The sequence below is a fragment of the Perognathus longimembris genome, chromosome 7 (genome assembly GCF_023159225.1).
Source record: "Perognathus longimembris pacificus isolate PPM17 chromosome 7, ASM2315922v1, whole genome shotgun sequence".
NCBI lineage: Eukaryota > Metazoa > Chordata > Mammalia > Rodentia > Heteromyidae > Perognathus > Perognathus longimembris.
The window spans coordinates 25,359,759-25,373,923 of NC_063167.1; the positions used below are offsets into that span (position 1 = coordinate 25,359,759).

The following is a 14,165-nucleotide window of genomic DNA, read 5'->3' on the forward strand; positions in this document are numbered from 1 at the left end:
CCTTGAGCAAAAAGAAGCCAGGGACAGTGCTTAGGCCCTGAGTCCAAGGCCCAGGACTGGCAAAAAAACAAAAAGTCAGCACTCTGCTGAGTTAATTTTAAAAAGTAACTGGTCAGGCACTGGTGGGTCACACCTGTAATACAAGGAGCCCGAGGTCTAAGGATTATAGTTGGAAGCCAACCTGGGCTAGGAAAGTTCATGAGACTCTTATCTGTTATTAACCACCAAAAATCTGGAATTGTAGTATGGCTTAAGTGGTAGAACACTAGCCTTCAGCTCAGGGACATCACTTTGGCCCTGAGTTCAAGCCCTAGGAACAGCACCAAAAATAAATAAAAGTAACTGACAATACCATGTGCTCGCAAAGTTGCTGATGGAAATACAAATGGCACAACTCTAGAAAATCATTTGGGAGTTTTTGTACATCATGTGACATAGTAATATCACTCCCAGAAATTGACTCTATAAAAATGAAAACATGCTCATGCGTAGCTTGTCCATGAATGTAGGAGCTTTACATAATTGCTTTAAACTAGAAACAGTCCGCAAGCCCTTCAGTGGATGAATGCATGGACACAGAACAGTAAATATATCTATACAATAGAATACCAGTTAGCATAAAAGGAGATTGATTCATTATAGAACTTGGTTGGAGATCTCTAGGCTATTAAGCTAAGTTGGAAACAACAGCAGCAGCAACAACAACAACAACCAGTTGCAAAGGTTGCCTGCTGTGTGATTTCACTTACTTGATATTCTAGGGGGAAAAGTGAAACAAAGGTCCAGAAGCAAATCAGTAGTGGTTAGGAGCTAGAAGTAGGACAAGGTTTGACTGTTAACAATGGGTACAATATAGGGTACCTTTTTAGAGTGATGGATCTGTTTTGTGTGTTGGAATTCATAGAATTTAGACAAAAATTAATTTAACTGTATGGATATAATAAAGGCATATAAAAATCAAATCAAAACAGAAAGTCCCAGAGTTCTAAAACTGGCTTTCCTTCTTTTTTCAGGTGAAGCTAGTGAATATTCGAAATGATGATATTACAGACGGCAACCCCAAGCTGACCCTGGGCCTGATCTGGACCATCATTTTGCATTTCCAGGTAGGATGTGTGAAGTTTGAGACTCCCGTTGCTTGGTTTTTATATAGTCTGGAAAGTTACACTGCCTTATCTAAGCAGAATTTATGCCTTTTTCTCTGTATTTGGCAAGGTGGATGAGAGTTGGAAGGGAAAATTCACATTGGTCTGGAGATAAACTGCTGTATCCTAAACCCAGAACTTCTTAGTTATTTGCCTGATGAATTGGAGGGCATTTTTTGTTTCCTGTTTGTGGCTTGACCCTGTCCTTGACAGTCTGATATAAGTCTGTTTGCTCAGCTAAATCAAAACTGGACTTTTTAGGGACTCAGTATGAGAGGTAGGAAGTGATGTTGGTTTTAATGCTTTAGAAAGGTAGCATGAGATTAATAACCTGATTTGATACTGACTTTTCCTTATCTGAATGATATGTAAAGAAACACCTTGGTAGCTAGAATTGAATATGTGAATAAGCACAGCCTTGTAGCAGCTATATTGAAATCAGCGCCATCTTGAAGTGTTTATATGGTCACATGGCCTTCCCATTGCACCTCCTTCCTGAAATGCAAATTCTTTCAAAGTCAGGGTTGTTATTGGAACAGTTCTATTTTTATTCAAAAGCCTGCTTGTTTTCATAGCACTTTTAGGACAGCCAAACAGAACAATTTTTTTTCCCCAAACTGCTCTCCAGTACTCAATTCTACCCACTAGACTGATGGGTTCAGTTGGTGGGAAAAGAAGGCTACTACTATATAACTCAAGGTACTGATTTCCAGTGTGAGGCCAAGGTGACATCCTATCTAGAGAGTTAGCACCACCTTCTGTTTGAAGACAGAACAGCAGGCGTTTCAACATTCCTAAGCCCCTGAGAAAATGCTAAGAATGCATGCTTGTTTCTTGGAACTCTGGTTTGAAGCCAGCACTGGCACTCTGAAGCATGGGTTGGGTTGGGTTGGGTTGGGAGTATGTAGAGGTAACATTATTTTGGTGGGACCATAGGGTGTCTTGAGCTAGCTCTTAAGTATAGGGATAACAAGAACATGAACCTGGTAAGCATACCCTGGTAGGATGCATCTCCATTTAAGATTAGACTTACCCCTTGGAACTCTTAATAAACAGAGGAGAGGGTTGGATTTGTTGTCCATTTGTTTGCAGCATTGGGGTTAGAATCAGGGTCTCTAGCATGCTAGGTAAACAGTCTACTACTGAGCTGCATCCCCAGTTGCCAGAGGTGGTTTCTTTTTCTTTTTTTTTTTTTTTTTTGCCAGTCCTGGGCCTTGGACTCAGGGCCTGAGCACTGTCCCTGGCTTCCTTTTGCTCAAGGCTAGCATTCTGCCACTTGAGCCACAGCGCGACTTCTGGCCGTTTTCCATATATGTGGTACTGGGGAATTGAACCCAGGGCTTCATGTATACGAGGCAGGCTCTCTTGCCACTAGGCCATATTCCCAGCCCCAGAGGTGGTTTCTTTAGAGAGATTTTTCTTTGATTTTTTGGCCCATAAACTTGCTTTAAAATGAGGATAAATTTAGGGGGTTACAGAATGAAAATTGAATAGGTTAATTAAAACTGCTGGGAGCCAGGTACCAGGTAACTGGTACACTTACAGTCCTAGCTACCCAAGAGGCTAAGATCTGAGGACTGAGGTTGGAAACCAGCCTAGGCAGACAAAACTGCAAGACTCTTACCTTCAATTAACCAGCAAAAATCCAGAACTGAGTATGGCTTGAGTGGTAGAGCTCTTAGTCTTGAGCAAAAAAGCCAAATAGGAGCATTAGGTCAAGTACAAGCCCCTGAGCTGGCACAAAAGCAGAACAAAACAAATAATCAACAACAATAAAACCTTGCTGTGACATGGGCGGGCAACAAGGAAAATATTTGTCTCTGTTTAAAAATATGTTACGGGGCTGGAGATATGACTTAGTGGTAAGGGTACTTGCCCAACATGCCTGAGGCCTTGAGTTCCATCTCCAGCACTGCAAAAACAAACAAAAAAAGTGTGTGTGTATGCACACACACACACATATGGTAATGAAAACATTCAAACATTCACAAAAGTAGAAAAAATAGTATGAAGAATTACCATATAACTTGTCATGTAGCTCAATAATTTATGGTTAATTTTTTTCCCACCCATATCCTATTCCTGTCCTCAAACCCCAGCTGGTTATTTTGGAGGAAACCAAGGATCTCATATAATAGCTCTGAAAGATAAGTACTCTTTGTTTAACAGATCACAGTATCACACCTTAAAAATGAATACTTTTGATTTGATCCTCAACACCACAGAAAAAGTTCATTTTTTTGTAAAACCATCAAATGCCTAATCAATCTTCAGATGATCCTAATTATCTTACTTGAAAAATAGTGGGTTTTTTTGGATTAGTGTCCAAACAAGATGCACATATTGCATTAAATTCTGCTTCCCCTGCAGTCTTTTGTCTTAGGAGGCTTATTAAGATGCCAGTGGCACCTCTGAGATGTTTTTCAGCAGTGACCTCCATTCCTTGCATTGTATTGCCCAGAAACTGGTGGTTTAGATCTAGGGTTCAGTCATACTCAGTTTAAAAATTTTTGCAAGGATAGTGATGTGTGTTGGGCACTTTTAGTGCTGCACGTGAGGATGGACATATATCTGTTATGTCTCTAGTGAGGACTGTAAAATTGATGTATGGGTTCAGGTGTCATCAACCTGATCCATCCCTTCTACATCTCAGTTAGTGGTTCACCTAATAGTTTTATTAGTTACTGATTGTCAGTTCCATTATTTTATTAGAGGTTGTAAAATGGTGATATTCAAATTCCGTTAAATTGTTCTTTACTATTTAGTTAGGATATTTCTGTAAGGAATTCACCTCGTCAACCATCCTGAGAGATAGTTCCTAGTAAAGAGTACATGTTGACATCTTTCCCTCTTTTTATCATTTTCAGAATAATTAGCTCCCTAAGATTCTCCAAGTGACCACTGAAAGTTTCTTTATTGAACTTATTTTTATGTATTTTTGTAGTGTCACTGTGATTCATGGAGTTTTAACAGACTTAATGTCCCAATCATCTATAAATACTATCATATTGCTACATCTCTGGCCAATGTTAGTCTTTCAGGTTAACTCTGAGGCTTTTGACTTGATCCCAGTATCTGATGATTCCTACCCCCTTCCCTTCTCTTTGTGTGTGTGTGTGTGTATGTGTATGAGTGTGTACACATAGATGAGCATGGGCTAGTACTGGGGTTTGAACTCGGGTCCTGGGTGCCATCCCTTAGCATTTTTGCTCAAGGCTGGCACTCTATCACTTGAACCATAGCTCTGCTTCCAGCTCTTTAGTTGTTAATTTGAGGTGGGTCTTATTAACTTCACAATCTTCAAATCTCAGCCTTGTGAGTAGCTAGGCTTATATGCATGAGCCACCAGCACCCAATATTTCCTTGATTCTTGTATGTGAAAGACTTTTCCCCCCCTCAATTTCTGTAAGGAACCAATTCTTTATTATTATTATTTTTTTTATCACAGTCTCAGTGCAGGTGGGTTACTCATTGTTTCTAGACTTTATCTATGGAACTACATATAGAGTATATTTAAAAAATGAATTTATATTGATTTTCCATATTCAAATTTAGGTTCTAGGATTTAATTTAATTCTTTGACTTTGTGTTTTTTCTTGACCCTAACAACAAAAATGTAAATCACCACCTTTTACACAAACATACACATGCCTAATAGCATGTATTTATGTAATGGACATAAATTGAACTAATAATGTCAATATTACTATTAATGAATTATCACTTAGAAATTTGCAATTTTGTTGCAGTTCTTTTTGTTCTTAATGCATTTGAAATATCTTTGTGTGTTGTTAAACCACAAATTCAATAAACAATAAGTTTCATTTATTTTTATTTTCAGTTTTTAAGGATTGCAATTTTTTCAGTTTTATTTTACATTATGTATATCATTTGCATTATTCCAAAGTGAATACCACTTGAGCTATGTTACAGTCCTTAGAAGTTCTTTAGAGTCAGATTGTAACAGAATTAGTTTTCCACCTGTCTTGTTTGTAAAATGCCATTGTATGTCTGGCAAACTGAAATCTGGAAAAAACTCATATTTGTGTGGCTTTATTGTTACTTAGTGCTTAGAATATAGCTGAGGTACCAATCACATTTGTGGAATGAACGAATGGATATGCAAAGTTTTTTTTTTTTTTTTTGGCCAGTCCTGGGCCTTGGACTCTGGGCCTGAGCACTATCCCTGGCTTCTTTTTGCTCAAGGCTAGCACTCTGCCACTTGAGCCACAGCGCCACTTCTGGCCATTTTCTGTATATGTGGTGCTGGGGAATCGAACCCAGGGCCTCATGTATATGAGGCAGGCACTCTTGCCACTAGGCCATATCCCCAGCGGATATGCAAACTCTTTAACCCTGACCATCCATATGGGAAAACTGTGGACAATAAACAGCTAACTGGAAAAGACTGACCGAAAATATGTGAAGAATGAGTAGATGCTAAAGGTCTGATTCTCTGGAAGCAGCAGACTATGTGTTTAGAATGCAGGCTAGATGAGAAGATGCCCCAGAGAAAGTTCTATGATCAGGAGTAACTTAATAGGAGTAACTTATAGGAGCTAGTATAAGAAGGAAAAACCTTGGAGCATATCTCCTTTCCTTAGAGTCCAGACAAAAGAATGTATTTGGATCTCTGAGAGGGGATTAGGATGTCTCATAACATTTAGTTCCAGAAATAAATGGGAAGAAAAGACATTTTATTAGCTTTCTCTACAACTAAGTAGGTGGAAGTGTTCACATTTTGCAGGTAAAGTAATGAAGTCTACCTAGTTAAATTAGTTGGGTCACTGAGCTTGTTTATTAACTGAGCTGAGAATTTGAACATAGTTCTACTCTGCTAAAAATCTTAGAAGTAAACTTAGCCAGAAGTGAGCCAAATGAGTTATACCAGAGCCCTGATTTGTTTTAAATGTCTTTCTCTGCATCTGTTGCCCCAGTGGGCTATCCAGAGGGCACGAGTGTAATCAGCTCCCACCAAATGAAGTATCTATCAGACATAGCCCAAGGTGCTGACTGCTGGATGGGGAGTTAGCATCAACAAAATAATTTTGCTTATTAAAAACATAAGTGTCTACACACACACACACACACACACACACACACACACACATATCTCTGTTCCTGTTCTAGACCAGTTTCTCTCTGGAGCAGAAGGAAATGAGGAGCTGACATAGGCAGACGTTGAAGAAAAGAATAGGTTCACAAACATAAATATGCTTCAGGAAAAACTGTGGAGCATACTAGCTGTTTTGAGCAGCTCTCACCTCTCAATATCAATTGCAGGAATTTGGTTTACTTTTATTTCATTAATGAAATTCAAGCTCAAGCCTTGGAGGGGTGCAGCTTCAGAGTTCCTTGGTTTATGTCTTCATTGCAGGAGAAAGGCTACCAAGAGAATGTCAGGTTGTTTGTTAATGAAATGATTTGCTGTTATCTCTCATGTCATAAGATGGCGCTGCAACTTTGCAGTCAGCTATAAAGAACAGACCTAGGGGAAAAGCATCTACCTGCCACAGTTGGGAGGCCATAGACAGCCTCAGAAAGGGGTGTGAGTACTTTAGGCTTCTTACTAATTTCCTTCTGTGGAGGGCATGTTTTAGGTCTCCAGGAATACACAGAGCCTGGCCAGTTGCTTTCCTCTGCTGCATAGTCTAGATCTGTGTGGTATAGATAAATAGCTGTTGCCAGGCATGGTAATACCTGAGGCAGGAGGGTCCTTTAGGGGTAGAAGTTCAAGACCAGCCTGGGCAATGTAGTAAGACTCTTGTCTCAGAAAAAAGAAAAAAAGAAATCTGAACAGAAGCTGGGTGCCCCTTGCTCATGCTTTTAATACTAACTATTCAGGAAGCTTCCAGATCTTGGTTCAAATCCAGCTGAGGCAGAGAATCTAACTCCAAAATAACCAATAAAAAGCCAAGCTAGAGTCATGGCTCAAGTGGTAGAGCTATCAGCCTAGCAAATAAACCAAGCAAGCATAAGGACCTGAGTTCAAACCCTGGTACTAGGAGAAAAATATAGCTCAGTAGAAATTCTTGCCTAACATGCACAGACTCCTGGATTTGATCCCTAGCATTGGTAGTTGGGGATTAAATAAGTGCAATAGTGAAGAAACATTAACTTCATTTGTGTGCTGGTTTGGGGGCTTGAACTCAGAGTTTGGGTGCTATCCATAAGCTTTTTTGGTTCAATGTTACCATTTGAGTCACAGCTTCACTTTCAGCTGGGGGGCAGGGGGAGTATATTAATTGAAGGTAAGCTTCTCATGGATTTTCCTGCCTGCTCTGGCTTCAAACTAGGATCCTCAGATCTCAGCCTTCAGAGTAAGTAGTAGGATTACAGACATGAGCTACTAATGCCTAGCCATACATAACTTACTCATATCCCTATAAAAATTGAGCAGAGGAACCCTATTGCTCCCACAGGATGAGTGTTTTTTTTAGTCCCCAAATCTAGTTCAGATTTCCTTCCTATTTATTTGTTACTGTTTTTTAGTAGGAATCACCAGGGTCTCATTTTATCAGCTTCTTTTCTCTCTACTCCCACCCTCTCAATTAGCAGCTGCTTCTGTTAGTCCATGTAGAATCTAGTTGCCATTTCAGATCCATAGAGATTTATGCAGCTGAGTAGAGATTTTCATTCTGTAGTAGTTAGAAGGTGATGGGACATACATGCTGTTAAAATCAAAAGTCTTGCGAGGAACTGGTGACTCATGTTTATAATCCTACCCACTCAGGAGACTGAGATCTGAGGATTGCAGTTAGAAGCCAGCCTGGGCAGGAAAGTCCATGACATTTTTATCTCCAGTTAACCACCAAAAAGCTGGAAGTGGAGCTGTGGCTCAAATAGAACCAACCTTGAGTAAAAAAGCTCAGGGAATAGTGCCCAGACCCTGAGTTCAAGAAGAAGAAAAGACAAATATAAATTGGCATCGAGTCTAGAATTGCAATTTACTAGTTGTTTAGCCTTGGGTAAAATCAACTTTCTTAAACCTGTTTCTTTACCTGCAAAATGTAAAGTGGTAATTTTGACCTCACATTGTTGCTATGAGAGTTCAGTGAGATAATCTATGTATATATCTTCCTTCAGTGGTTGGTGCTTAACAGGTGTGTAAAAAGGTTAGCTTTTCACAGCAGCATCAATAATCACCGTGGAACATTTATGTCCAATATTGTTGGGGTGGAAACCCTGCTTTGCCTCTCTGTTGTGTTTGGAAATGATCATATCCTCTCCATTGAGCCTTCACATACTGTACTCAAAAAGCTGCTTTCCAGGTTTTTCCTCTACTTTTCTTTTTTGGGGGGGATTAGAGGGAAAGAGGGAAATAAATGCTACAAGAAGCTAGGTCCTCCAAATATGTGTTTCATTTTTTAATGTGAGGGGTAATGTCTAGTGTTTGTTTAGATTTAAAATCAAATTAAGGAAATTGTATTTTGATCTGAAAAAAAGAATCATATGTATTTTGCTTGATAGTTTCCTTCGGACATCTTCATACAATTAAAACATACTTCATTTCGAAGATTGGGAGCCATAATTGCAGCTCTGGCTCTGCTCAGCCCTCCCTTTTGCTGGTTGGCACCAACTGAGCTGGTTTGCTTTTTCCCTCTTTGATATTGTTCTCCTCCTCCTCCTTCCTCCACCTTACCTCTTCCTTCCCCTCCCTTTTGCATGTACTCTGACATTTTCCTCCCTCTTCTTCACCCTCCCCGATTTCCCCCCTCCCCTTATCTTTCTAGCTCCCTTTTTTCGTTCTGTTTGTGTTACTGAGGGCAGTGTTCCAATTACCTCATATTTGGAGAGAGGAAGCTGCAGCCAATCCGGTTTCTGTCTGCTTTTAGGTCAAGTGATTTCTGAACTGCAGTGAGATGCTTTGAATTTGTCTTGTTGCAGCTCTGAGCCTGTAAGATGGCTGTCTGAAACAGCAGCGGCTGGAAGAGACAGAGGCGGGGAGGGAGGGAGAAAGAATTGGAGGGATTGCCGGCATAGTGCATGGTTTTAAATGTGCATCGAATCCGATGAAGCCGAGGTTGGTATTTCTCTGGGATCCCAGGACTGGCTTAGCTGCATTTTTTTGGAGATTAGGAGAGGAAAGAAATGGGAAATTCACTGGGCTGTGTTAAGGAGCCGAAAGAGTCAATAGCTGTTCCTGAGAAGGCTCCTATACCTCCTAAGAAAAGGGTTCGGTTCAAAAGGAAGTGGAGGGGGAAGAAAATCCCTACTCCAGAGGCATCTCACAAGGAAGAACATTTGGAAGGAGCTGGAGTCATTGAAGAGACTGAAATCTTAAGGAAGTTACCAGTGAGTCTCCGGGAGGAGGACAGAGTGGGAGGAGCCCAGTGTCCTCCCTCACACATTTTGCTACCTGAAGACTCAGCCCCTAAATCAGGGGTGGATGATCTGGGAATGATTGTGCAGGTGAAGGAGAGATACCAAGCGGAAATTCAGACTGCTCACCTTTTGTTAGAGAATGAGTCATCATTCGCTGGAGGGGCCTGGGATTCCCTGGAAGAGGGAAAGACTGTCATTGCCCACCTGCTTGATAACCCAGCAGAAAGGAACTGTGAGAAGTCAGTGAGCCAACTGGTGGAATTTCCAAGGACAGCATCCTGCAGCAGCAGGGCTGTGCTGCTGCCTTTGCAAAGAGAGACTGCAGTAGAGCAAAGAGGCACTCGGCTTGGATTTCTGAGCAGCACTTTGCCTAGGACGGACTATACCTCCAATCTAAGAAATCAAGACCAACTTTCAGAGAGCCACAGTGGAAACACTGCCCCTCCAACAGATTCCTGCACTGGCCAACATTCTGTTCCTTTATCAGTGCTTGAACAGTCGGAAGGCCCTGAGCACACAGAGCCTGTCCACGTGGCCCAGCCTCCCCAGGGTTCCAGACTGCCTGCTTCTCAGAGTGATCTGTCTGTCAGTGGCATGACTGTGAGCATTTTGCCCTCTTCATCTGGCTACTGCAGTGATAGGTTGCACTTGCATGGGATCCAATCTGGAGATACAGTACCTGAAAAGAGCTCCACACCCTTCTCAGAAGAGGATGGCACTCTGTCTTTGGAGGCAAGCCATACCCCCTCATGGGGTCTGGAGGAGGTGGGTGGCACATTCATGGATGAATCAATCTCCTATTTGCATTCCTGGCCCCCAGGTGCTTTGAAGTAGTGTGATGATCAATGAGCATCCTTCTCAAACTTACCCTGGTGCAGGAGAGACTGTGAGTTAGTGACTGCTAGGTTTGGCAAGCAGAATCTATTTCAAGCCTATCCCTTGATGCGTGAAACTGAGTCTTGTTGACTCTGGGGAATTCAAGCTTCTGGGTAGCCAAGCAGCTTAACTACTGAAGCTATCTGGTGGGGGTGCAGTGCTAGATAGCCCTTACTCTCAGGTGGGATTGTACCTGCTTTAAGATGTGGCATAGCTCAAGAGTACAGGAAAGCCTTGCTGAGTCTCTGAAATGAATGTGTAAGAGTGAGGGTTGTTAAAGAAGTGGAAAGTGGAGTGAAACAACTGGCAGTCTTCAGTGTGTTATACTTGTTCTTCTCCCTGGAGGGTGATAATCTTACTAGATCTGATGCAATCCCTTTCATGTAGGTGTGTATCTTATGACAGCACACATTCAATGTTTGTATTAGAGGAGAGGAGTACTAGAGGAGGGGTGTAGAGTTATCCAGAGAGAATGAGAGGAGGAAAAGGGAGACAGACACACCACACCGATGGACAGATTAACTCTGAAGGAGAGAGCAATAGATTAGAGCTGCCTGACTAGAAAGTTTTTGTGATTGAACTTATTCAGAGCTTTAACATGGTGTTTGTGAGGTGGTGGCTGCTGTACATGTTCCCAAGGTCCCAGAATGAGGCAAGAATTCAGAGATTTGGACACTGACATAAGGGCACAGTGAGATATTCTGGGAAGTACAACATTTAGTATGTCGGTGGTTGAAAGCTGTTATTCACTTACGGCCAAAGAACTTTATTTAGTTTGGGTGGTACTAAGGTTTGAACTCAGCCTCACATTTGCTAGGCAGGCACCCAACCAGTTGAGCTTGCCAGCCTCTTGGCTGAGGAAATTTCATTGTCCTGTTGGGTTTTGCAGCAGAAAAAATAAGAGCTTTAGAATCTCAAAGTAGCTAGAGAGGTAGAAGATGAAGTAGGGCTCTTTTTTGGTTGTTCTTGATGTAGCACGCCTACTTGTCACCAACAGTGTAGGGCTAACAGATTTTAAGCTGATCTATACTTAAATTTTTATGAGGATAGATTTACCCATGGATAGGCTCAACGAAGTGTCCTGTGTTGTTAAGAGTTTGGACACTCCCAACAGTTAGTAGGAAAAATATCTGTTATATGGATAGTCAGGAGGCTGTGTGGTCTTCATACAAAAATGGATGTTTATGCACAAGCATGTATTCTGGTGGGAAGGAAGACAGAATATTGGATTAGGTATACAAATATTTGAGTTTCACTGGTTAAGAGTGAACACCAAAGTAAACTTTCATCTTTTTATGGAGTAAGTAAATGTTGAGGAGTTGGGATAAAGTCAGTTACTGAATTAATTTTTCTTTTAATACCACTATTACTAAAACTAATATTGTGAAGTCATCTTAAGGGAAAGTACATGCTCATAAACTAATAGTGAGATTTTCAGAAAATTTACAGTACAGACTCTTGGTGGAAATCAGCCCTAGACAATGGACCATAGGTAGCAATGACATTTGTATATGGGCTAGGTCCATCCCCACATTGGGAAGGAAGGTATTGCATAATTTTGTGACATCTTAAAAGACTGATGGCAATCCTTTATGCCGTGATCATATAGCATGAGACTTGATGTTGAGTGTTTGAGTCAAATTGCTATGTGACATTTTCCAAATAGCCATCTTCTGCATCCCTCCCTTTCAGATGTAGCCAAGGCTGAAACACTAAGTGACCATGTCTCAGTGCAAACAATTGGTGTGTATCTGAGGCTCTGTTTATCATTTGATGAGACCATGGACTGACTCTTCTGTGTAAAGTAACTGCAAATGAGTGTGAAATTCTTTCAGAGTAAAAGTCATTAAAGCCAATGGGCCCTGAAACTCTTTTAGTATCTGCAAGAACTGTATCTCCAGGAAGCGGGTCCTTGACTAGCAGTTATTCAGAAGGTAGCAGCCACCAGGATGACAGAGGGCAGCATATTCTGACACTGCAGGCTCTTGTAAATCTCCGGACTCAAGCCACTGTCTGGAATGTGAGCTCTCTGCAGATAATTGAAGTACAGGGCGAATACACAGCTCCTGCCTAAACAGAAGTATGTATATTGCTCAGTAGTACTGATTCTTGGTTTGTTTGTGTTTTTTTAAGCGCTTGGTGGTTGTTTTTTGTTCTTGTTGTTTGTTTTTGTTTGTTTTTTAATTGGTCAGTTGTGGAGCTTGAACTTGGCCTGAGCACTGTCTCTGAGCTATTCACTTCAAGGCTAGTGTCTACCACTTGAACCACAATACCACTTCTGGTGTTCTGGTGGTTAATTGGAGATAAAGAGTCTCATGGACTTTCCTGCCTGGGCTGGCTTTGGACTGTGATCCTCAGATCTCAGCCTCCCGAGTAGCTAAGCTAGGATTACAGGTGTGCACCACCAGTGCCTGGTTTTTGTTTGCTTTTGTGCCAGTTCTGGGACTTGAACTCAGAGCTTGGGCACTATACTTAAGTCTGTCTCTGTCTCTATTTCTGTCTCTGTCTCTGTTCCCCCCCACCTTTCTCTCTGTCTTCTAGCATTTTACTACTTGAACCATAACTCCACTTCCAGCTTTTTGGTGGTTAACCGGAGATGAGAGTCTCATAGATTTTCCTACCTGCACTAGGCTGGTTTTAAACTTCAGTCCTCAGATTTCAGTCTCCCGAGTAGCTAGGATTACAGGCATGAGCCACTGGGCACCTGGCCCTTGTTTTAATATGTAAGAGTAGTAACTCATTTCAGAAAAGAATTCAAGGACAAAGTGACATATGTATTACACTTTGTCTTCTTGTAATGATTAGTCCAGAGTGTATTAACAAGGCTATGGTTAGAAATACCTTTATAATGGGTTTTGATGTTTTTCAGGATATTGAGAAATGAGAGCTGATTCTGATTCTTAATGTTTTGTAAAAGGTTTAGATGATAGAAGATAAGTATGGTCTGTTTTCTGTTTTCCTGCCACAGTTGAAACTTTGTTTGTCAGGATGTAGTTAATGAACAAGCAGGAGCCCAGAGGCCAGGTTGCAAACATTTTTCTGAATACCAAGTAGACTAGGATTTAGAGCTAGAAAGAACAGGCTAATAGCAGTTGTACTTTGTTGTCAGATGAAGGCATTTTCTGGCCTGTTCCTTCTTCCAGGACTCCTTATTTCTCACTGCCATCAATATTCATAAGAATGTGACTCATTTGAACAAGGACAATTACTGAGAATTCCTTCCTTCTCCCATTTTGGCTCTTGCCACCAATTCTCTGCCCATTCTGTTAGTGGATCTCATTGATGGAAGAATTTGGCTCTGTACCCCAGCCCCTATAATTTCAGGTGAGGACTAGAAATGACAAGGAAGAGATGAGTTGGTTTATTACTTGCAGTTTATAAGTGTCCCTTTCCCATTTCTCCCCTAACTCTAGAGATAGTTATCAACTTAACCAGTTGATATTGTTGGAGGAATATGCTAGTTAAAGCTTTGTTCAGGAAAATATTTTCTTTCTTTTTCAAAACAATTTACTGGGGTGGGAATATGGCCTAGTGGCAAGAGTGCTTTGGCTTGTATACATGAAGCCCTAGGTTCGATTCCTCAGCACCACATATATAGAAAAAGCCAGAGTGGAGCTGTGGCTCAAGTTGGCAGAGTGCTAGCCTTGAGCAAAAAGAAGCCAGGGGCGGTGCTCAGGCCCTGAGTTCAAGCCCCCAAAACAAACAAACATCAAAACAATTTACTGAATCAAAAATATTACTTGGGCTGGGAGGTAGCTCAGTGGCAAAGCGCTTGCCTAGCAAGTGCAACGTCCTGGGTTCAATCCTCAGTACCAAAGA

The 14,165-nt window shown here is 41.3% G+C and overlaps 1 protein-coding gene across 16 annotated transcripts in view; it reads left to right on the forward strand.

Moving 5' to 3' along the window:
- Positions 1-14,165, forward strand: part of Macf1 (microtubule actin crosslinking factor 1) — a 357,403-nt gene that overhangs the window by 157,995 nt on the left and 185,243 nt on the right. For 9 of the 16 annotated variants that reach the window (XM_048350958.1, XM_048350967.1, XM_048350964.1 and 6 more), the window contains one exon: positions 1,014-1,106. In XM_048350958.1, the coding sequence (XP_048206915.1) occupies positions 1,014-1,106 (93 nt within the window). Of the gene's footprint in view, positions 1-1,013; positions 1,107-9,091; positions 10,236-14,165 lie in introns of those variants that run through there. The other 7 variants (XM_048350952.1, XM_048350956.1, XM_048350954.1 and 4 more) reach the window with 2 other exon arrangements.